Genomic DNA, 24,589 nt, shown 5'->3' with positions numbered 1-24,589 from the left:
TAACTGAATTAAACTTATGTCAACATTCCATCAGAAAGCGCCAAACTAATACTTGTCTGAATACGTGTCATTTAATTCTCAGGATGAATTATGCCTTCGACAAAGAACTAACAAAAATATAATCCCTTTTGGCATTTTAAATATATATATTTTTTTTTACTGAATGGAATATTAATGAGGTTCTTGTTGATGGATGGTGGGCTCTACAAGGCACAACTGTTGTTTTGCATGTCAAAAGTAATGATCCCATTCATGGTTTGGCCCTTGCCTCTGACTTGGGGCATAAATATTTGAGTTTTCCACACCAACACAGGATAATCTCCCCTTACTAGCCTTGTGCATGAACTGATGAAGCCTACTAGAATGAGAGGGTAAAGGTCTTCTAAGACAACCAGAACAGTCCAGTTGTGATTAAGTCAACGGCCAAACTAATACATTAATTTGTCTAAGCACAAAAACCGTGACTGAGTTTTTCAGGGAATATTGGAGGATAGTTTTTAAAAAATCTGAGAATACGCACATCTGCAAATGGTCAACGCGAATATGCGGGGGTTCACTGTATGTCAAATTTCGGGTGGTTCAAGTTCTCAACTGTGTTAAGATCATTCATGGGTTTTTGATGTAAATGTTATTATAATTGCATGCATTTAACGTACTCAATGTCCGCCAGGTGGAGCAGTTGAGCCACTGAGAAGCAGTCAGTTTGCACCCTGTCATCAGAATCAGAATTGTCCCCACACAAAGAGTAAACTAGATCTCCTGCATCCCATAATGACAGCCTTACATTTGAGATGAACATGCCAAGAGGTTAAACAATTTGAAATAAAGGTGTTTTCTTATAATGCAACACTGCATTTTTTCCCCCACCGAGTTAGAATATTCTGAGTTGGATTTGTGTTTAAACATTTTGACTTCTGTATAGCTGTCATGAAACGTAATACTAACACCAAAAAAGTTTAAAATAAATAAGGCACAGATGAGTCCAATCGAGCCTTTAAATAATGGCGTATTGTAATAAAAAATAATATAGCGCAAATCTTGATGCTTGACAGTGTCGATTAGAACGCTCTCGATGAATTCTTCCACAGTCACGATTGGTGAAGGACGCTCGAGACTGGGCCCGAAGGTGACCGCCCAAATGGTGGAAGCACGTAGAAGTAGCTCTGCACAGGTGGAGATGATCACCGCCTCCCTTCGGTAGGCATTGTCGGAAAAGTTTTTGTCTGAAGTGCGTGCGGCGGTCGTGTCACCTGCAGAGGAAACGTCACAAGATTATGACAGTGGCGTGCGGTCAGGCCCATCGAGGCCTCTGCTGGTCTAAACACTATCAGAAGCACTGACCTTCATGAACAACCCTAGTTCTAATATTTGTTCCAAGAAATTGTATTAACTTATTCCCAACAGTCCAATCTCTTCATTTTGTAGCGTTTCTCTTGGCTACACAGCTTCCAGTGCGTGCAGGTGGATGTTAGATTGGATTTTTTTTTTTTTGGTCCTAAGAGATTTCCGCATCTGTGTGCTGCCATGTCCATCAAATCTGTCCAGGGCCTTCAGAATCAGTGCTGCAAGACCGATGTAACAAAATGTTTAAACTATTTTAGCAGTAGTGGTGCCTTAATACGAGTGACCTGACTTAAAGGGTTTTCGAGGGTTTTTTTTTTTATATTGCAGCCATTTGCTAAAATCCCAATTTTCCACATTAATGTACACACAGCACCCCATATTGACAGAAAAAAAAAAACGGAATTGTTGGGGGTCTGAATACTTTCCGTACCCACTGTACGTGGCCCAGATGCATGCGGTTACATTTGTTTTTTGTATAGATGTTTCTATAATTGCGACATAATAGTGGTATTATTAAGAAGTGGGTGGATTAGGCCGGGTAGTCCCCACTGCATTATGATGCCCCTTCTCGGCCATCTTGTGTCCTCTTGCTGATCTGCACAGCATCAGCCGCGAGTGTTGTGAGCTTTGTTTACCTGATCTCCTGGTTGCGGTGACGTAGGACCTGAGACAGCAGCTTTGAGGTTTCTTGGAAGCAGCGACTCAGCTCTTCTAGTTTCTGCTCCATGGACAGGATGCGTTGCTCCAGCTCCCGATACGAGTTATTCCAATTGGCGCTGAGGTCACACATGATCATCTGCATCTGGCCAAATAAATGCAAAGGTTTAAGTCGAAGAGCTGCACTTCTCCCGCCCTGTTGTGTCGAAAAACAAGTGTCGCTGTATGTCAAAAATCTCATAATATGTCGCACGTCTAATTATCTGATTGCGGGATGCAGTTTCACTGTGAGAAAATACAAGCAGTTACTGCAATAAACCCGGAAGGAAGGAACAGCGAGCCAGCCAGCAAGGCCCTCTCTTGGCCTGAACAGGAGCACTGACCTACGTTTACAACCTATATCGATGATTTGTTCCACAAAATTGACTTATAACCAAAATTATATTCTCTTCATTTTGTAGTGTTTCTCTTGGCTGCACTACTTACAATTCTGGCTGTGAGATTTTTTATTTTTTTTGTAAAATCAGATTTCAGCCATGCCACAGCCACTCTACACTGAAACTCTGCCACCCGGATGGCTAGCCCCCTGGTGTGTCAAATTTTCGTTTCATTTGTAGAGATCCACAAGACAAGGAAGAACAAGGAAAATTCAATTAGTATCCCTCCGCCCCCTGTTGACGATTGGTTTTCAAAGGGCAAAAAAGTTTGTACAGTTCCCTGACCCCCAGTCGCCTGTCGGCCACCCCGATAAATATTTTCTGCCCGCACCACTGATCTAGTCTGTCCAGGGATGATGTAACTTACATTACATTAACAACGGGACTGTTTCTTTAACCAATCAGATTTCATATTTGTCCTCTGCAAGGCCAGCGAGCTTGTCCTCGATGACGTCCACATTTTTCCGTCCTCCGATTGGTTGGTCAGAGCAAATCTTGTTACAAAACACATCTGAAGTGATCTGCACACATTATGTTGACTAATCAGTGTCTCTAAGTCTGATGTTTTTTTAAATTGTTTTATGTTTGTTCGTGTTATTAGATAAATATTGATTCCGAATTGCTTGATGGCTCGTGCGATGACATGACAAATTGACAGAAAACTCCACAGTTTTCAGCATAAACCAATCAGTCTACACATCAGTGCTTCTTGCCCTCTTGTATTCTGAGGTTTATTCTATGGGGACTTTTAATTTTTTTTTCTAAATGGCCTGATTCCCAACCGATGTTTTCAATAAAGACCTTTTAATTAGTGTCTAAGCAGCTAATGCCAGATCTAAACATTGCGTTCATTGTTTTTGGAATGGCCATCTTGTTTTTTTTCCCATTTGGTCAGGTGTTAAGACTTAGTGATGAAATCAATAAAACATCAATGATCAATGGTTTACCTTTGGAAGGTCCACCATCTCGCTGACATAATCCCGCAGTTTTCTCTGTTTGAGGCGCAAGTGACGAAATCTGTAGAGAACAAGTTGGAATTTTACAAACAAATTTTTTTAACGTATTTTGTCTCAACAGTATAATGTAATTTCCAGTGTTCCCATAATCAAAACGTACATCTGATTTTCTGTACCGCTTATCCAATTCAGGGTGCCTAATACCAATGGCTCCGTAATGCAACCTAAATGCCAATTCTGAGATTGTCATTTACAGACAAAAATAACAGAGCTGACATGATAACAGGCCCTTGATTTAAACAGGAAAATGCTGACAAATCACTTTTTGGATTCTGCACGCAGGACACACACACACCGATTCTAATCGTGCTTCTTAACTTCCTTTCGTGTTTGCTTTTCTTGTTGTGAAAGAGGAGCTGAAGAAAGTTCCCTCCCAATTTCAATGTTCTGATTGCAACATATGTACCATATTACAGTACATTACATATGAAACTACTTAATATCTCTGTATCTCTTCTAGGAACTTCTAGGAGCCTTTTTTTACTGATTGAGGAGATCAGTAAACCAGTTTGCTTGTGCTTATGACAATGAAGTTGTCATGTAAGACACATGCGCATCCTGCCTGCAGCTGTAGCAACGTACACTCTGATGGCCTCCAGAAGACATCTCTGGTGTCTTCGGTGCTCTCCTCGGGTTCCTTTGGTCAGGTTGGCTCTGTGCAGAAGCCAGCACTCTCTCAGCACGTTTGCAGCAGCGTGACGGATCTGCTCAACAAGTGTGGAGGTAAGATGCACTCTACTACTTAGCCTTGACTTTGGTGAAATAAGAGAAAAGGTTAAGGCATCCAAGTCATGTACAACCCCAATTCCAATGAAGTTGGACATAAATAAAAACATAATACAATGATTTGCAAATCATGTTCAAATCATGTTCAACCTATATTTAATTGAATACACCACATGTTCAAACTGATAAACTTTATTGTTTTTAGCAAATAATCATTAACTTAGAATTTTATGGCTGCTACACGTTCCAAAAAAAGATGGGACAGGTGGCAATAAAGACTGAGAAAGTTGAGGAATGCTCATCAAACACCTGTTTGGAACATCCCACAGGTGAACAGGCTAATTGGGAACAGGTGGGTGCCATGATTGGGTAGAAAAGGAGCTTCCCTGAATTGATCAGTCATTCACAAGCAAAGATGGGGCGAGGTTCACCTCTTTGTGAACAACTGTGTGAGAAAATAGTCGAACAGTTTAAGGACAATGTTCCTCAACGTACAATTGCAAGGAATTTAGGGATTTCATCATCTACGGTCCATAATATCATCAAAAGGTTCAGAGAATCTGGAGAAATCACTGCATGTAAGCGGCAAGGCCGAAAACCAACGTTGAATGCCCGTGACCTTCGATCCCTCAGCCAGCACTGCATCAAAAACCGACATCAATGTGTAAAGGATATCACCACATGGGCTCAGGAACGCTTCAGAAAACCAATGTCAGTAAATACAGTTCGGCGCTACATCCGTAAGCAAAAGCCATTTATCAACAACACCCAGAAACGCTGCCGGCTTCTCTGGGGCCGAGCTCATCTAAGAGGGACTGATGCAAAGTGAAAAAGTGTTCTGTGGTCCGACGAGTCCACATTTCAAATTGTTTTTGGAAATTGTGGACGTCGTGTCCTCCGGCCAAAGAGGAAAACAACCATCTGGACTGTTATGGACGCAAAGTTCAAAACCTGGCATCTGTGATGGTATGGGGCTGTGTTAGTGCCAATGGCATGGGTAACTTACACATCTGTGAAGGCACCATTAATGCTGAAATGAACATACAGGTTTTGGAAAAACATATGCTGCCATCCAAGCAACGTCTTTTTCATGGACACCCCTGCTTATTTCAGCAAGACAATGCCAAACCACATTCTGCACGTGTTACAACAGCGTTGCTTCGTAGTAAAAGAGTGCGGGTACTAGACTGGCCTGCCTGCAATCAAGACCTGTTTCCCTTTGAAAATGTGTGGCGCATTATGAAGCGTAAAATACCACAACGGAGATCCCGGACTGTTGAACAGCCGAAGCTGTACAACAAGCAAGAATGGGAAAGAATTCCACCGACAAAGCTTCAACAATTAGTGTCCTCAGTTCCCAAACGTTTATTGAATGAAAAAGTGATGTAACACAGTGGTAAACATGACCCTGTCTCAGCTTTTTTGGAACGTGTTGCAGCCATAAAATTCTAAGTTAATGATTATTTGCTGAAAACAATGAAATTTATCAGTTTGAACATGAAATATCTTGTCTTTGTAGTGTATTCAATTAAATATAGATGTGTATAGATTTGCAAACCATTATATTCTGTTTTTATTTATGTTTAACACAACGTCCCAACCTCATTGGAATTGGGGTTGTAAATAAGTTTTCTCTGTTTTGGTATAGTTGAATTCCACGGTAAACAGGTCGCATTAAAATTCAGAGCAGGCCCACAAACTGATCTTAGTTATTTTGCCAGTTACTGTTTAACAAAATTTAAAGAGGCTCTTCGAAAAAGGTGATTTTTGTTGTCAGTGATGGTCCTCAAATGCTCAACTATTGCGTATTGAGTGATAAACGGGGGGTTTACTATAAACTACTGGGAATGGAGGCCGAGCCCTGCCGTGAATAGCAAAAATCTATGCATAATTGACACCACCCGAAAAAGGATCGTAAGTGCCAATAGATGCCACAAGATGGCGGCAAAACACTTAACACTTATGCTCCTGAACTCACTTCAACTTAGTACATTGGCACAAAGATGCCAGAAAATGATGCCCAAGTATTTCTTTGCCTTGAGCACAAAAACAGTGAATAGGTATGTTGTTCGGTGAAGAACAGAGTACAGGGTAAAACTCTTTCTTTAAATCTGCAAATCGCTAAATTTGCCGATACTGAACAGCAACTGTGTGGTTGTTCATAGGAGCCAAATAAGAAAAAGAACTTTCCCTGCTGCACCTTACGCAACATTGCCGCCGCTTGCATCATTTTGCAGCTTTTGTCTTTGATTCTATTCGTGCGCGTTTTGTCTTCCTGCCCAATCACCGTAGGTGCCCAGTGATGATGTCACGCCGGCCCCACTGCGAGGGTTATTAATAGAGGCTGTCAGTGTCCGCATCCAGGTGTCTTTCCCTGTTCCCATCAGTGTAAATCTGGCGTCGAAGGATGCACGCACACACACGAGGACCAAAACAATCAGCGAGCAATGTGTAAAGATGCACCTTGTGACAGGATGCAGCCACTGGAAGACAGGAAATGGTTGTATCCTCCAAAACAGTGCACGTAGCGCCACCGGGCACAAGTTTGCTGAGAACACTGTGTATGAATCACACCTCGCAACTCAGATTGTGTGGGACAAAAAAAAAAAAAAACACAAAAAAAAAACTAGTAATAATAATCATTTAAATGAGGCCTAACTAGTTCTGGGGCAGTATTTCTTTGTAACTGTTTGTTTATTAGACTTCTCCCTTTTTCTGAGTGCTAAGCAAACACTTAAGTCCTGTTCAGTCTTCCGAATAGAGTTAACACCTCTGCAAGACACACAAACATAGACGCCCACAGAGTCATGTTTCTTTCGCCATCACCACTTCCTTGGAATCCACGACTTTACTTCGGCCCTCGCTGTGTCGCGCTTCGCTGTTTGCGGATTCCATGTGTCACAGATTTTTATATCGTACATGTATCATTTTAAATCACGGACTTTTCGCTATATTGCAGGATTCAAAATTTGGGATTATTTCACACTTATTAAAAGAAGTTAAATTTCAATGTGCCTATCGGAAAGCACAACTGTCTTAAGTGACACAACTGCACGTCTATGGTAGGAGACATTGCTAGCTAATTTAATATTACCTACCACTGCTAGTTAGAACAGATAGTAATCCCTCAACCGGTGGTTAAATCGCTTTATTGAACAAAGGTACGAAAGTAAACATAATCACATATTCACACACGAACTGCCATTTGCCACAGCTAACACCGAATCACTCAACACAGATTGGCTAACGGTTCAGCCAGTTAAACAGCCGGCCAACTCTACACTCTCATTCGCTGACTCCGACATCCCTCAACAGACTGGGCCCCGTCTCAAGCCACACGCATTCAGTCACGTATAGAGTACTGTAGAATCTGAGGATGGCGACTCCAAGTGGACAAAATTCATATCTGCACCTTACATGCATACTGTATCGCTATTATGCAAAAACCTTTAAAATATTTATAAATATTAAAACAAAATATATGGTGGCTAGGCGGCACGGTGGCCGACTGGTTAGAGCGTCAGCCTCACAGTTCTGAGGTGCGGGGTTCAATGGAGTTTGCATGTTCTCCCCGTGCCTGCGTGGGTTTTCTCCGGGCACTCCGGTTTCCTCCCACATCCCAAAAACATGCATTAATTGGAGACTCTAAATTGCCCGTAGGCATGACTGTGAGTGCGAATGGTTGTTTGTTTCTATGTGCCCTGCGATTGGCTGGCAACCAGTTCAGGGTGTACCCCGCCTCCTTCCCGATGACAGCTGGGATAGGCTCCAGCACGCCCGCGACCCTAGTGAGGAGAAGTGGCTCAGATAATGGATGGATGGATATGGTGGCTACTTTACGGCTTCCGTCTATTGCGGGGGGCGGTCTGGAAAGTAACCACCGTGCATTAATGTTCTGCAGTAATCGCGCCTTGCTTTAACTAAATCTAATTTACAGTATGTATATGAATGTATAATATGCTGTAACGATGTTAACAACAGGAGCTCCTGCAGAATGCATTTGTTCATCGTTTTTGTCCCCACCGCACGAGGAATACTATTATATAAACACACACACACATTCATACAGTTTCCTGCCAATCACTGCCGCCGTCCTGAACTGACACAAGTTGCTTTCCGGACAAAAGATGATTTCCTCTGTTTGACGCCTTGAAATGGCTGTAAAAAAGGTTGGCCGAGCTAAAAATAAATATGAAAAGGCCTACAAACCAAAACATGCGCGTGACACGTGGAAATTGGTCAAGTTTCCTCTTCTCCCACTATGCTGCCCAAAGCATCGAGGTGAGCATGAATCGAACTCAGCCAAAATAATAGCTTTAGAAAGAATGTAAATCATAATATCTTGTGCTGTAAACAAAATACACAAAAAAATAATAAACAGTATATACTCATATACAGTGCTAAACAAATTAATTTTACCACCACTTTCAGGTTTCAGCGTCATGCATTTCTTTAATGTAGACTCTCTCAATTTCAGTGACTCATCACATTTTTTAAACAGGAGTGAGGAATTTCAAACTAAATTTACCACTTGTTTTAATGCTCTGCAAACCCGGAAATTAATCAAACTTTATATTGAATCACTGAAAGCTTTTTTTTATATTCAGGAGTAACATTTTAAATAATTTGACATCTTAAGAAACAATAATGTACTATAATAATGTAAAATGTTAATATTTAAATAAATAAATCAGAAAAATCATGGGGGGGGAAAAAACTAAATTGTATATGATAATGTGTAATAATTAGAATTTAGCATTAAAAATATCATTTAAGTTGTACATATAAGTGTATTAACCATTGCAGAAAATGATTTTAATAACTACCAATGTTGTTAATTTTGAGTAGCTGTGGCCTTTGATGTAGGTCTAATATATTTGTGAAGCACTGTATGTATTGTCCTGTTATGAAGTTTGTCATTCGTACACTAATTTAGTTGTTTGTATGGCTTCCTCGTCGTTCATGTCACAAAACCTTTCAACAATTGAAGCTTTACCCTCCCCCCCCCCCCCCCCCCCCCATCAACGTCCCCCCCCCCCCACACACACACACACAAACACATCTTCTGTTCAAGCTAAAATAATCACTTAAAGATGAAAAATGAAAAATAAATCTCATAATCAGACATGTGGTCTACAAACACATTTGTAATTTCCTTTTATTTTATTGTTGTTTAGCCTCACAGCAAACTTTAACGACTCAACTTGCGACTTCATCACAGCACAATTTTCCATTACCTGGTTGAATAGCAATTTTGGCGATCAAAATGTTATTTTGTGTGAGTGAATGCCTCGTGCATTGCAAATGTGTTTTTGTAGCTCTTACCCCTTTTGAGATCTGGATGTCCAGCATGAAAAAGTGCACATGCTTCTCTCCTTTATTCAAAGCCAGCTTCTTGGTTACCACGGCGACCAGCATGGCGGTGCAGGCTACACCCTGAAAGCCGACACAAACACACAAAACTGTCTATTACGCACACGTAATATAATAAACTCTCTGCCTGTACCATCAACAAATATTTATACCCTAGCATTCCTCGTGAAGGAAAAATCAAAATTGGGTCAATGTTGCTCCTCGTACCTCTTATGGTTATGGCCAATAAATCAAAGTTCTATTTACACATAGTGTAAAGTATGTTAGTTAAACACAAGACTGTGTGGCACAGCTGTAACAGTGCAGGTTTCCTCTGAGAATAGCTCGCTGCTATTGCTGTGCAGCGGACGACAGAATGATGGAGGAGATTAAGATGGACCACAAAACAAAAATACACACACTTAAAACAAACACGTCACAGGACACACACAGAAAACACTGCTGGAACCCCATGACTACCAAAAAATAATAACAAAAGCAAATTTTACCTTTTTTTTTTCTCTTCAGCTTGCGTCAGAAAGAGAAGGACAAAGGAAAAGCGTAAGAAAGCATTCGGTTTGAATAACAATAATAAGTTGATCAGTACAGTATACCCCTGCATATATAGTCGTGGTTCAGCATTTACCTATTCGTGGATGTTTTTGCGAGGACCTATTCTCCATTAGTTGCTAAAAAAAAAAAAAAAAAAAAAATTATAATGTCACCTACTCGCTGTTTTTGTGCTCAGACTTACACACAGTATTACTTGGGCGCCATCTTGGTACCAAGGAACTATGTTAAAGTGCGGGTTCTACTTATTCCCCGCAAATAGTGCGGGTTCACTGTATTTTGAAGATGTGTCGTACCAATAAAAAATTAATTAAGCCCGACTGGTGTGACAAACAGAATAACTTAACATGTGCCAAATTTTTACGATCTATAGCAAAGAGTTTATACTATTGTTGCTATTGACTCTTGTTGATTGTTTTACAATGTTTTATTGCAACAAATGGGCCAGAGCACCAGCAGCGTGCAGAAGAACCATACACAGCGACAACAACCTACTGGTCACGCACACCAATTGAGGAGTCGTCAACGTCTCAGTCAAGCACCCATATTTTATGCAGTGGCTATTTTGGGCAATTGCCCCTTCCTTATTGCTAATAACATGGGCCATTTCTACCAATACAGCATGCAGTTGGCCATCAAGCTAAGCCTACAACCTGAAAAAAAATACATCTTACCTGAAGTTTAATGTGCTATTTGGGCTACGGTGTAGCGAGTCAGAAATGACCTAGACAGCTGCTTCACACCAGCCCACCTGTGGCTAGCCAACCGTGGTCCGGCGCACCAGCATTGGGGCCCATTCAACTCACCGCAGACACACCCCACTCGGGCACCCACACCGAAGACACCTCAAGATAACTGTTTATTACATGCGCCAGCGAGTTAACTGGCTAGCAAGCTATCGAGGCAGCGACCTCGCCGCCTCGCTTGGTTTTGTGTTGTGTGCGCGTCCGCATAACAGCGAGGCATCAGGGAAAGTTAACAATTTAACGGACACATCGACAGTCAGCTTGTGGCTGTTAGCCGCAAAGAACCACAGTCACATACGTGATTAGCATCTAAAAGTTCCGCGGCGCGCACTCAGCGGACACGCTCACACAGCCCTGCAGCTGGAGGGCAAGCTCTTTCATGATTTGGGAGCCTTATTGTCATTCCAATTTGGCAGACTTGTTAACAACACTTTTCTCTGTGGTGTGTCTAAAAAAAAATTCAATTTTTTGGGGGTCTTTCAGTGTTGGCCTCAGTTGAGGTCAGGTCAACTACTTTAATGAATAATAAAGACGAGTTTCAAAAGCAAAAATGGTTTGCGCCACTGCTTTGTGTCGCTCCAATTTGTGAACACATCCCATCAACAATCTTCAAAGTATTTACTGCTTTTGAAGAGCCAGCTCACAACAGATTGGTCTTGTTTTGGATCTGAATTTGGATTTTCGATTTGGCTGCTGCTCAGTGCGCCCACCCCTAACTAAGATCCTTATCACCTTTAACAGAGAGCTGTGATGTATGTAGGAGCTTATCAAACTAACTTTAATGTCCCTTCTATAAAAACAATATATACAGTATTTTTTGGGATGGATTAGTTTTAGCCTGTTGTTGAGTTGAGCTCGGCTCCTGAGTTCTCCTCTTAATTCTTTATCTCAATTAGACGTTGCATATAGAGTTGTAAATGGCTTCATCTTTTCTTCTGTTTGAACGGCCTGGCAATGTGTCCCAATACTTTAGTCCATATAGTGTACACAGGAGAACCCTTAGTTAACCTTGAATTCCAATCAGTCATCAAATAAAACATGGAATGACAACCGGACAGGTAAATATGAGTTGTCTGAACATTTTTTAAGTACCGACCGCTTTCCACCATCTTTCAGGTGTGCACAGCGCTGCGGTCACTGGCTCCCATCATTCTTTGCTCCGTTGGGAAAAGGACATATATCTTTTTCCGAGTGGTGGGCACAGGTTGGCACACCCTCGTTGTAGTGCTGCCAAGGGCAATAAAAAGACCCTAAAAATGGATAGGATGGAAAGCTTTGCCTTATAAGGGGAGAAGCTTATAAAAAGCAAGGGCGATGGAGAAATAGAAATGATGGTTTTCCACTGTACTGAAGTCTCATTCCCACATCACCAGAGACACCAATCTGCCAACACAGTGAATCTCTCTCCTCACTCCCTGTTGATATTATTATTCGACTTGTTATACTTGCACTCCCGCTTCCTCTTTCAACACGTGGACACACCCTTTTTATTTTGCCCATTTAAAATAAAATTAGTCAAATGAATGATTTGTCATCTATTCCCAAGAGACTGAGATATTTGTTTACCTTGTTTGGTATAGTGCATGACATGTTTAACTTTTTTTTTTTTTTTTTTTTTTTTTGCTATTTAAACATTCCTATTATTAGAAAATGATGGAACAATGGCACGTTGCCCTAAAGCAAGGGTGGATAAAGTACGGCCTGAGGGCTACATATGGCCCGTTCCATTCTTTAGTCCAGCCCGTCAAGCACTTACAATATCATTTTTTACATTCATTTAGTTGTTTCTTCCTACAATTTGGTTAACAGATTAACCCACCTGCTATGTTGTGGGCCAAATCGGCAAAATGTTAAAGTTGGGATGTTTTTTTGTTTGTTTTTTTTTTGTTTTTTTTTGGGGGGGGGGGGTGTATTTAAAAAGATGCAGTAATGTGATTGGTCTGAATAAAAAGAAAAATTGTTACTTTAATAGCTCCTATCCCATGTCAGGGTCTGAGTCAATCAAACTATTAGAATAGAGTTATAAATGAACAAATAGGGAAGGGACAATGAAGAAAAGGAAGTTTTTAATTGAAAATGAGGGAATGAATTGAAAGGCAGATAATAGATTTTGATAACAGGGGATGAAAGTACGTAAATTCGATTTAAGTGGCTGAAGTAGAAGTGAGCGCAGTTTTCTAGGCAGAAAAGGCAAACGCAGCAGAAGAGACCTTTATGAAAGGAACACTTTGCACGTGATGCAACATTAGGAAACAAAACAGCAACGGAACATCTTGTATGATTTTTCTGATCACGTTGGTGTCCGCGTGACAAAATAAGCATAACTCAGAGCAGGTCAAACCGAGATAAAGCATCTCAGAGGGCACAACACGCACGGCTCGGCAAGAAAAGTGAAGCGGAGCGAGTTACCATGACTCCTGTGAAGAGACACACCGACTTGCCACAGCGAGTGTTGGGCGCCACGTCGCCGTAGCCCACCGTCAGGAAGGTGATGGCGATGAGCCACAAGGCCGTTTCCATGTGGTCTGTCGAGCCCGCGGTTTGCCTGCTTGGGAGATGAATCAACAGGGTGGAACCGCTTCTTAATTTTCTATTCAACTGTAGCACAGCGCTGAAATCAAAGCCAACCACAACATATTGTAGATTTGCCTATATAACTTGTAACTTTTCCTTGAAGGTAATCTCTCCTTTGAATATCTGATCTCAACAACACGTTTGATTTTATGGCAGATATATTCCATTACTTTAAATGCTATTGGGGACTAATAACACATTTGCCACACTATTGTCACATACAGACAGAGGAGCCGCTTTGGTTGGCGGCAAATGAGACGCCGTAACCACACCCACAGTGGCACAGCCCGCCCACTATCACATCCGCAGGACTACGAAATTACCAAGGCCGGTCTAACCCGCCCATGGTGGACATTTGTCCCAGATTTACAGAAAAATGGCCATAAAAGTTCCACGGTGAGTTATGTAAATGGTAAAAAAAAAAAAGTAAATTTAAACTGAAGACTCACATAAAATGGCACAATAGTATTATTTGTGTCATGTTCTTGTTTTATGGAGTAAAACTCAAATACACCCAAAATTTGCAGTAGGCATTCATTCTACTGTATGTCTTTGACCACAATTCACCTCATCTTTCATTCAAACATTCTGCAATGTGTCATAAAAGCTGTATGCTATCTTTTCACATGCATACTTCTGTCTTTTAGACTCATCGATCAATTTGAACAATTGATATGTTTGAGCCAATCAGAAGCCATGCACAGTATTAAAAAATGTAATGTGTTGCCTTTTCAGTCGGTGACATTTGATGTTTAAGACGTCTCGTGTGTACAGTAAGTCTTACAAGGTGCGGCCTGTCAGTCAAATTGTGTGCAAAGTGTCAATGCAAACTTCTGTTGAATCCAGTGACAACAGAATGCCATTCAACATGCCACTGGATGTGTAAGCTAATCAACCAATATCGTAAAGGTTTGATTATAATGACAAGTCAAATTGACCATTAAGGTCTACTGTACGGCGGAATGAAACTATCAGCAATGACTGTAAGCAAGAGCAAACGTGTTTGTGTTAGTGTGTCGTGCAACAATGAGAAGAGCATGACAAACAAATAGCTGAAATGTTTTATCGACACGGTTATCTGATATGCTTATTAGTTATTTGCAAGTTGAAGTCATAATAATCTTGCAGTTATTAATTATTACAGAAGCTTAGTAACAGATGTTCTTGTTTAATACGTATTAAATTCCCTCTGAAAGTTGTTTTCACTTCTGACTAAAGTCTTAATCATGGTCAGAGAAAAAAAACATGAGAAAATATATTCACAAATTATTATTATTATGAGTGAAACAAGAGTAACGTTGCGTATGGTAATGCTGTAGTATTACTGCTTAATCTTCAAGCTATCGAAAAAGCGAAACATAAAAGACATAACTGAAGTGAGGCCATACAGTATATGAGGCATGCGGAGGCGTCGCATGACAATCTGAAGTTTTGGAGCGTGAGTCATGAAAATTTTGATTGAGTCCATATGTATTGATTGTGATATATAGTGTCGATGTGTTTGCTACCTCTCGCACAGGGTAAGCATCCAGGACGCCGTGAGCCAGAAGAAGAGGATGAAGACCAGTAAGGTGCGTGCCGGGTACTTGTTCATCAGCACCTTGAGTACGAAGCGGAAGGTGAAGTTGATATTGTTGAGCGAGCCAATGCTCCTGTAGGAGGCGCTCAGCAGCACTTTGCTGTGCAACAGGACGGCCCGGTGCACCAGATACAAGCGTAGGAACATCAGCACCGACAGCAGCAGCTCCAAATCCGCCAGCGCCGTATTGTGATGGTTGGAATCGCACAGCGGAGGTGAGGAAGAGGAGTTGCCGTGGAGGCCCACCTCCCAGTATGTGCCGACGGGATGGATGGCGCAGGCCAATAGCTCGAGCGTGATCACGAATACCCTGTGGCTGGTCATGGCGATACGCCAGTCCACCTGGTTTTGATCTATGATGAAGAGCTGAAAGACATTGGGAATCTTATTGGATGAAAGTCCTGTTTTTATGACCAAAAAAAAAACATATGGAGCAGCGTGGCGCAGAGGGTAAGTTTACGGTGTTCGGTTAAAGCGCAGGTTGAAGTTGTCTACCTGGGTAAGACACTTAAACCACATTGCCTATGAATGAATATGTTTGGAAATTTGCAGCGGTTGGAGAGGCCGTAGGCGCAGAATGGCAGCCATTCTCCCTTCGGACTGCGCAAGGGCAGCTGTGTCTACACTAGTAGCTTAACACCACTAGGGTGTAACTGTGGAATGAATGAATAATGCGTGCTATTGTAAAGCGTCTTTGAGTCGCTTGAAAAGCGCTACATAAGATGAATGCATTATTATTATGTAGAACGTCACATGACCAAGCCCAGAAAATAGTTTCCGGACTTTCTGTGTATGCTGCGATGGCGAGCATAACTAAGAGTGGGTGAATGACAGTTTGAAGCCGAACTTGCTAAAATTTTGTTTTCTTGAGGTTTGTCATTGCTGACAATAAACGGAAAAAAAATCTGCAGGCGGTGAACACTGTGTGTTAACTCCTCCTTATCTCTTCAAAGCATACACGAACCCCTCCTTGTATCGCAGGCGGCTTCTAACCAAATTTAAAAACACTTTAGGTAAAAGCACAACTGCAGCTGGCCTGGCTCTATCATGCAGTGTAGTCACTGGCGGGCCGTGCATTTGGTACCTGGGCCTTGAGTGGGGACTTACCCAACTTAATGCACCTCTTACGATCACGCCTCAATTATACAAACTGCCAGTACTAAACTAAAAATGGATTATATCAGGATGCAGCAGTGCCCTCGTACATCATCCAGAGCAGTTCAGAATCAATATTTATGTAAAAATATGACAAAAACATACTCACCGGAGATGCTGATTATTGTAATAATGTGTGCAAATCGCTGCAGACCGGTTTTGCATGCATGTACTGTAAAGCATCTTTGAGTACATTGCTAATATAGTTTAGGTTACGTCAGCGAGCACTACTGATTCTGAAGGCCATGGGCAGATTTGACTGATATGGAAGCACTGGAGGCTGAAATGTGATTGGGGGGAAAAAATAAATAAATCAATCAAACATCCCCATACACTACTGGAAGCAGTGCAGCTAAGAGAAATCCAAAAGAAATGAATTAAGTAGACTGTTAGGAGTAAATTAATACAATTTCAGGGACCAAATATTGGAATTCAGGTTGCAGATGCAGGTGAGTGCTTCTGATCATGTTTGGGCCAGCAGAGAAGGCCTTGCTAGCCGCGATGACCTCCCGCACTGAGTGTGGTTCACCGCAGGAGGACTTTTGCACGTGTTTATAACGCACGTAATGACAACATGTAATTGTGAGAGAGTGTTTATTGTGTTTAATTTCAACCCAATCCCTTCATGTATACTGAGCTCGCACATGACGGCCATGTGGTTTGGAAACACGCTGCAGCGCTAAATAATGTGTATGCTCACGGGGGCAAAGTTTTTGACCAGGGATTTCTATTCGAAAATATATATATATAAATCCAGCAAAACGAGCACGAGTAATTGGTGTTGAGACTACCATCAGCAGAGCGAGACCTTCAACAATTGCCCTCAAGGTCAAAGTAAATTGTTTTGGACATTTGTTGGCATGTTGCACAAAATATGGCAGGCCACACCCTGACGAGGAGCTCTTCACGCACACAAATCAAAACGGCACCGTGAAGGAATCCAAACTACTGGAAACTGAGGACCTCACCCTGATGTCCTTGTAATGGAACGCGATGATGAAGATGAGGAGACAGCCAGTGGACAGGCTGATGGAACAGTTGATGATCAAGGCAACGTTCGTGCCCTGGACAAAAGAAACAAAACAACATTGTGATAAAGGAACAAAAGATTCAATATCAGTCAATATGAAGCCATTAAATAGTTGAGTCTAGAACGGTGAGGTCAAGATAGCGTTTGTCTTTGAATATAGAAGAACAAAGCTGTTATGAACAAAGTTAAATCATTTTATAGCAATTTGACTGGCAGGAATCAGAAAACACAAAAGCGGGTCAAACTAAAATAGATCTTTAGAAAGGAGTTTGAACCAGCATGATGTATTGACACGAGAGGGAAGCGTATTAAAAGGGACATCAGCCGACCTCACAAGACCTCAGTTCAGTGAGCATCACAAAGGATTAACTGTGGCCCCTCCTTTTTTATTATTTATTTATGTATTTTATTTGTTTGGGCTCTTTTAGCAACACATGGTCCATGAAAACGATTCTTCAAAATCGTGAAAAATCAAGCAGCTCTCTCCTCTCACTCAAACTCAAACTCTTTGGGCATGTCCGCTGTGTGCGCTGAGAGCACGCCACACTCAACTGTCAATTGTCAATCGAAGACCAGTACTACGGCCTGGAAAAATGGATGCTATCTCATCTAGCTTTTTTTTTTTTTATGATGCCTACACATAATTACATGTTAGAGCTACGAAAGCCCCATATGGGTTAAAAATTTAAAAAGTGGTTGATTTATTTTTAGATGTGCATGGCAGTTAAGAATTTTAAAATGTTACCTAAAAAGTAGCAGTTGGTTTATTTATTTCTTTAGTAAAAATTCGTTGGATGAGATGTGTGAGGTGCATCTGAGACGCAAATCAACTACGCATTACATTTCTGTCATTGGGCATTAAAATCAAGAGAGTACTTTTTGTTGTTTACCCTAAAACTTTTTATTTCTATGGGGAATATTGTTCCAAAATACAAACAAATCATAAATCTACCAGCATCCTATAATAGATTGTGTTCAATCATTGGTGATCGAGTGACAATAAATATATTAAATAAGAATAAGAAATACAAAATTATAATGAATAAATAAGATTGGTTTGCTACATGTTAGCCTTATATGGTCATTTCGGGATGATTTCACGGTGAGGCAGAATGTTTCATTCGGACAGAAGTGAGGCCATCAGCAGTTGACAGTTTTGCAGTTTTTGGAAGCACTTGTCCCTGGTTCCCCAATTGACACTGGAGCAACGTTGCGCAATAACTAATTTGCAAGAAGTTTTTCTGTCCCCGGCTGCAGTTCAACGTGAACCCATGACCTCTGAACGATGAGTCTGTTGTGCTAACCAATCAGACACCGTGCCACTCCCATTGATGACAATAACGCTATTGAAAAGGGATGGATAATTCACAGTTTACAGTACACTGTCTATTCAGAACTGATACATGCAGGAATCCACAGGCTCACGCGGTCTTTGGTTTCAAAGGCTCAAAGCATCCAACGCAAGGTCAGTGAAGGTTTTGACGCACTCAAATGTGATGTACATTTAAATAAGTAATGACAAACATTCAACATGGTGGAAAGTTGAGCGTTTAGGTGGTACAATGTGACGCCCCTGTTGGCATTCTCCGTGTTTTTCCTCCCGTTTCTGCAATAACGTCCACACTGCGTCTGTATTCCGTCAGGGTTCTAATTAGCAGACTCCACAAAAAGGCTGAACATTTCCCCACATTCCATAACAGAGAGTTCAACGGCATGTTTCCTGCCAGCTTTCTAAAAGTGTTTTTGTAATGTTTTCCTGTTGGAAATAGTCATCTCAAGCCCGATGAGTTTAATTTTGGGTTAACCTTCGCACAGATTGTTTCTCACAGTCTTGGACGAGACATCATCAGCAGGTCGGCCCTCCCCCGGGCAATTGCGAGAGGAAAACTGAATGAAAATCCAATGCAAAGGATTTGTCTGGTTTGTTAGTAATGTAATAAATAAATAGAAGCCAAGGCACGTCACACGCACCTGATTTTGGGACTGCATGGCTTTTTTAACCGTACAGAAAATAACTCACAATGCAATACAATCATTTTTGTATGTACACTATAGGCAGCTTTGTCGAACCTCCTTTGTGACTCAGTTTGAAATGTATCTTATTACTGAGGTAAAATCGTTATGGTCATTTGTATGCTTCCACATTGGAAAGCGTTGGATCTGTTTTTGAGGTAGTAACAAATAGACATGGGGCCTCATACTTGATTGTGATTATAATTGACTGACTGTCTTCAATGGAAGCAGAGCTACACTGGCATCGAAACAGGAGTACAGAAACTTCAGAAAGAGATTCTCCATCCTGTTAAAAACCATCTGTCCATTTTGGATCAACAACATTCACACCTATGGAGAATTTAAAGTACTCAGTGAACCTCACGTTTTTGGAATGTAGAAGGAAGACAGAGTAACTGCAGAAAACTCACGCAAGCCCGTTTGGAATATGCAAACTCCGCACGGGAAGGCCAGAGGAGATTGAGAGAGATTCAAACCCAGAACCTCAAAACTGTGAGGCAGCCTGTCTAACCATTGCATCACTGTGATGTATCACAATAATTGAATAATCACATCCATCCACCCATCCATTGTCTGTACCGCTTTATCCTCACATCATCACCTAAAATTGCACACACAAAAAAAAAAAAAAAAAAAAAAAACTAGCAAGTTGAAAAATTTGAATCTTTATATCAAGGTGTGTCTTTAGACACATGAGCAAGTGCACACGGCGGCCTCCGACATAGCTACAGATACTGTAATGACTTTCAGACTAACCACGCAAACACTCACATTATACACTTAATGACGCGGAAAGTTCTGAGGTTAATCTAGCTGCAGGGGGAAGAGGCCAAATGTGGAAAAAATCCTCCAGAAATAGCCCCTTTTCGTGCACAACCATCAGGGCCGGGCTTAAAAGATAACTTTCGTACGCTGCCATTAACTTTGATAGGCCTTCCACTTAAACTACTCAGCAGCATTAATGCATTGGAGTGGTTTTCAAAACAAAAGACACAATTAGACTGCAATCAATGCCGGATTACTTGGCCAGCTAAAGATTCTGCATGACTAAAAGGCTTATAACATGAGAAGTTGTGCATTCAAGATAATGAGCGTGCATGAAATGCAAAGAGGAATACAGACATGCAAGAACAAAGCAGCATATTCAAAAGAACATATACTAGTTAGTCCGAATTACACTGCATAAAAATGTCAGCATTTTCCTCGGTCACTGTTCAGTATAAAAATCACCAACAGGGACTATTTTGCCTTCTGAGGATATTTCTCTGTTTCAAGTCTAAAGTTCCCATGCCACCATTTTTTTTATATAATCTTTGATGTCCTTTTATCGTGTTTTGAAAGATAATTTGGGTTACAAATGCCCAGGATGCCCTTTTTCGAGTTATTCTAGTTGGTCTTTTATGCCTAAATAAGCTTTGCTCCGATTGGCTCGCTGTTCTCTTTAATTTGAATATGGAACGCAGTCAATAACTGCTGGCTTCAATTCACTTCCACGGCTGTAGCTAAGTGGCTCTAATTTATCACTGCCTTCGCAGCTAGGTGGTCTAATGTTTTGCTTTTTCCATGCGTTGATTGTGCAAGCCGGCCTTTGTTATCCACTGCGATCTGCATATTAATGTCATGAGGTTGTGTGTCTGGAAGCGGACTCTCTAATCAGCGAAGGGTTTAAATCAAGTTTGGCACGGCTCGCGCTGTCTGCTAACGAAGGTTGTTATGATGACAAACAAGGTGGGTGGTTTTCTGCACAAGGTATTAATAATGTAAAAAAAATAAAAATATTAGCAGCATCTGTGATTAAATGTTCTTACGCCAAAGCCAAAGAGCAGAGACATACCGTGGCGCTCTTCTGCTTGTGTTAACTGTGATGACAATTTAACGAGGAGGACAAATAAATGTAAGTCATGGGTTATATCGTTGCTTGTCGAGAGAGCAGCTGGGTTTGCAAGCATAACCAAAGTGTGATACAATGTTCAAGATAAAGTCCGTTTTAGAGAAAGGAATTTCAAGAAGATCAACCAAAGTCGTTCTGCCCGACTGCATTTCAAATGAATATCCAACACAATAAAAATAACCACAGAGGTGAGTATATGAAACTCCCCTGTTGCACAGAAAAACTGTTCCGGCATTTAAAGGCATACAGAACCAGCACACCCCATGACAAAGAAGATGAACTGGACAGGTTTAAAAAAAAAAAAGTAAAGTACAGTAGACTGGAGTAGTTAGTGGGCTGAATGTTGTGTAATGCGGCACCTCCTCAGCGTAAATAAAACAAATACAGCGAAGCCTCCGAAGTTTAATGTCCTGTAGTACAGCCCGCATCAAAGGACTAACGCCACCGGCTTTGTGTAGCATTTTCTTTGGCTTTTCGCCATCACTTCGGGGAGAGGGGAATGAGGAGAGTAAAAGAGGAATATACAGAGTAAGTAACTCACTTTCAAAGGATTAAGACTCAGGCGTTGTTGTTTTCTGTTTTACAGAATGGTAATTTTTTTTTTTACACTTGTTTGAAACTTGAAAACTTCTGTAGATGTAAATCGCCATTTTTCAACCTGTCACGATGCTTATTTTGACACTTTAATGCTTTAAAATGTTTCTCAAAACATTGCCTGTACAGTTAATAAAGGTTTTCCTTTCCTTTATTTTCGAGAATAAAAATTGTTTTGCAAATCTGAACCAGTGCGAGACACTAAACAGATTGTGTTCAACCATTGAGGTCCATCTATGAAGTGCATTAAAGCATCTGCTAACATTTTTACAAGACTCTCTTCACAAAAATTGTACAAGATGTAAACTTAAGTGCAGTGGCGGTATAGCTGGCAAGTGTACTTCATGTTAGTATCCATCCAACCATCCATCCATCTTAACCGCTTATCCTCACTAGAAGTATACTATTTCAATACTTTTTGGGAGTAACTTGGCCTCATTTTCATTTGTTGTAATAATATAATATCAGTTGATATTTACCTCATTCACTGCCATTGACGGCTTTTGAAGTCAAATATCCATGTTAACTGGGAGGGCTGGCAGTGATTAAGTACATTTTATTTTAACTATGTGCAAAACATTTTAATTGAGTCATTATTTTAAGTACTTTTTTTCTTATATTTAAGTGCAGTGTTAATGGTCAAACTAAGCATAATGTTATAGTCGCTTACAATTAATTTTATGTGTATGTGTGTGTATATATAATAATATAATATACATACAAAAAATACTTTTTAGTAATACAAAGTGCCTCATTTAGGATGAACACTTAGGCCTAGTACACTCCTGTACTTTAATGTTATGTCATGATGTTGGTACTGCTAGTTTTTTGAGGTGCTACTTAGTGTAAAAAACGTTTTTACAGGCATTGTGAACCTGCCACGACAGCAGCAACAGATTAAGAGAAGGAAGATATTCCCCATCCATTAAGAGAATTGTTTGTTTGTTGTTGCTGCTGGCAACATCAAACGATTGCCACTTGATAAAAGACAAACTATTTTGTGTGCAGAGGTTGTTGTTGTTTTTTTACTTTTGTGCCATCACTGCCATGCATATGCAGGTTATCAAAACGGGTCTTGTATATAATATACAATGCAAGTTAATTTTTACATTAGTGCTTAAGTACATTCCAGTCTGTACTTTTACTGAAGATGAATCAGTACTGCTACTTTTACCACTTTTTTTTTTTTTGCAAGTGTGTATACTTGACTGTGAGTACGTTTGCAACCTCTGCCATGACCCTTTTATCGGACTGTCATTGTATTCTTATCCATATTTTGTTGTAATAATTGCTTCCCTGTCCAAAATATCACAGTTGCAGAGCACGTCTTAAGTAAACTAAAGGCATACTGGGTGCACTAGAGAAAGAAGTGTGCTGACGGCGCGCACGTACCGGTTTGTAGACGTAAGGGCACATCTCAGTATGGAGGATCATCAACAGTATTCCGAGCAGAGCTGCGCCCAAAGCGAGCGCGCACAGTCGCTTCTTGTCCTCCAGCAAGAACTTTCTGTCCCGCAGCCTGTACAGGTCGTCTCCCTCCATTTGAGCTGCCCTCTTGCCACCGGAATGAAGAGACACCGGCACGGAGCCGTCGTAGTTCCTGCAATCCACCTTGGAGTTGGCGTGCGTGCAGGCGCGCTTGGTCATCTCCATCTGCAGATGAGCGCACCCGAGGCGGCCCTTCTGCAGCCTCTCGTCGCCCCCCGGTGATCGGGATCCGGTCCCCTCCTGGTCTCCGGACATAGTGTCAGGTGTACACGGCCCTCGTCTCGTTTCACGCACATGGAAGCCGCTAATTGTGGAAGTGCACTGAACTCCCTTTAGAGAAAGAGAGGCGCGGCGCTGATGCTATTTCCCAGTCCGTGTTATCTTATCTTATTTGCATGTGTGCATAGTGCAGCATATGCACGACTCACGCGGCGTGTGTTTGCAACCACGCCGGTGGGGTGTGGGAGTGTAATGCCACACTCCAAGGAATGTGCGGTCTCCACATAGCATTATACGTCATAGTGGGGAGAGAAAAAAAAATAAAACAATTGCAGACTGGAGTTGATTTACACAACATTCAAAGTGAAGCACTAAATGGGATGCTGAATATCATCTTGGCCCGAAATGAACAACAATGAAGCGCAATAATAGATCAAATCCATAAGAACAATGTAAAATGTACAACAAAAAGAGTATTCAATACAATAAACAATAAAATGTCGTACGAATCATTAAATGCAAATAGAGCTGAATCTGAAACAAGGTGACAAAAAACCGCTTTCAAAACCAAATATAAAGTTGCTTATCTTAAAACTCGGTACAAATGTGCAATCTTTCATTCAAAAATCAAAACCAACTACCTTGATCCAAACATTGAACTTTTTATGTTACTCTGTTGTTCCTTGATTCTACTACACAAAAATATAACAGAAACTACTACTCCAGGCTCTGTTGGCTGTTCATTGCTCTTTAGAGCCCCCTGGTGGCCGTCAAATAACAATTGAAATATTGTCCTGAAATTTTCATGGTTTTTAGCTTAAATACTTGTTTGAAGGTTTATTTGTGTGTGTGTGTGTGTGGGGGGGGGGGGGGGGGGGGGGTTGTTTAAGCCTGTTTTCTTCTTATCAGCCAAATGACGTCTTTGTTGGATCAGGTCTGGTCAGAAGACGAGAGCTGTGATTGAATTTGTTGCTTTGGAAGGGGAACCACCATGAAACATTTTCAAAAGGTTGATAAAATGTCCACAGGGTAAGGGTTATGCCATCAATGGTGACTCGACCATCTTCTCTTGTTCTCTGTCTTTGATCCTGGACACCCACTTTTTGACTGTGTTGTAGCCTATTGGAGCTTCCCCATACATATTTTTTTTTACCCTTTTAAAAAGGTGTAGCAGTGGTTTCCCTTCTAAATCAAGATT

The 24,589-nt window shown here is 41.1% G+C and overlaps 1 protein-coding gene and 1 long non-coding RNA gene across 4 annotated transcripts; one reads left to right on the top strand and one right to left on the bottom strand.

The window, feature by feature from the left end:
- Positions 1 to 841: 841 nt before the first annotated feature.
- kcnn4 (potassium intermediate/small conductance calcium-activated channel, subfamily N, member 4) lies at positions 842 to 23,719 on the bottom strand. Of its 3 annotated transcripts, none has more exons than XM_061775991.1 (9): positions 23,077 to 23,719; positions 17,125 to 17,220; positions 14,931 to 15,367; positions 13,258 to 13,396; positions 9,506 to 9,616; positions 4,037 to 4,158; positions 3,386 to 3,455; positions 1,980 to 2,146; positions 842 to 1,250 (listed from the first exon to the last, which is right to left on the bottom strand). In XM_061775991.1, exons 1-9 carry the CDS (start codon positions 23,425 to 23,427, stop codon positions 1,247 to 1,249), a joined length of 1,497 nt encoding a protein of 498 aa, XP_061631975.1. In that variant the 5' UTR covers positions 23,428 to 23,719; the 3' UTR covers positions 842 to 1,246. The 3 variants fall into 3 exon arrangements, with proteins under 3 accessions (XP_061631975.1, XP_061631977.1, XP_061631978.1); XM_061775993.1 differs by having other exon boundaries at positions 13,258 to 13,393; XM_061775994.1 differs by lacking the exons at positions 842 to 1,250; positions 1,980 to 2,146 and adding an exon at positions 2,155 to 2,959.
- On the top strand, positions 1,083 to 15,960 carry LOC133479294 (uncharacterized). The gene is made up of 4 exons (XR_009788900.1): positions 1,083 to 1,197; positions 3,915 to 4,177; positions 14,942 to 14,993; positions 15,113 to 15,960. It is a non-coding gene; the product is annotated as an uncharacterized LOC133479294 (long non-coding RNA).
- Positions 23,720 to 24,589: the final 870 nt, after the last annotated feature.

Source organism: Phyllopteryx taeniolatus, chromosome 6, assembly GCF_024500385.1.
Source record: "Phyllopteryx taeniolatus isolate TA_2022b chromosome 6, UOR_Ptae_1.2, whole genome shotgun sequence".
NCBI lineage: Eukaryota > Metazoa > Chordata > Actinopteri > Syngnathiformes > Syngnathidae > Phyllopteryx > Phyllopteryx taeniolatus.
Note: the sequence above shows the minus strand (reverse complement) of the source record. Positions and strands in the feature narration are given on the sequence as shown.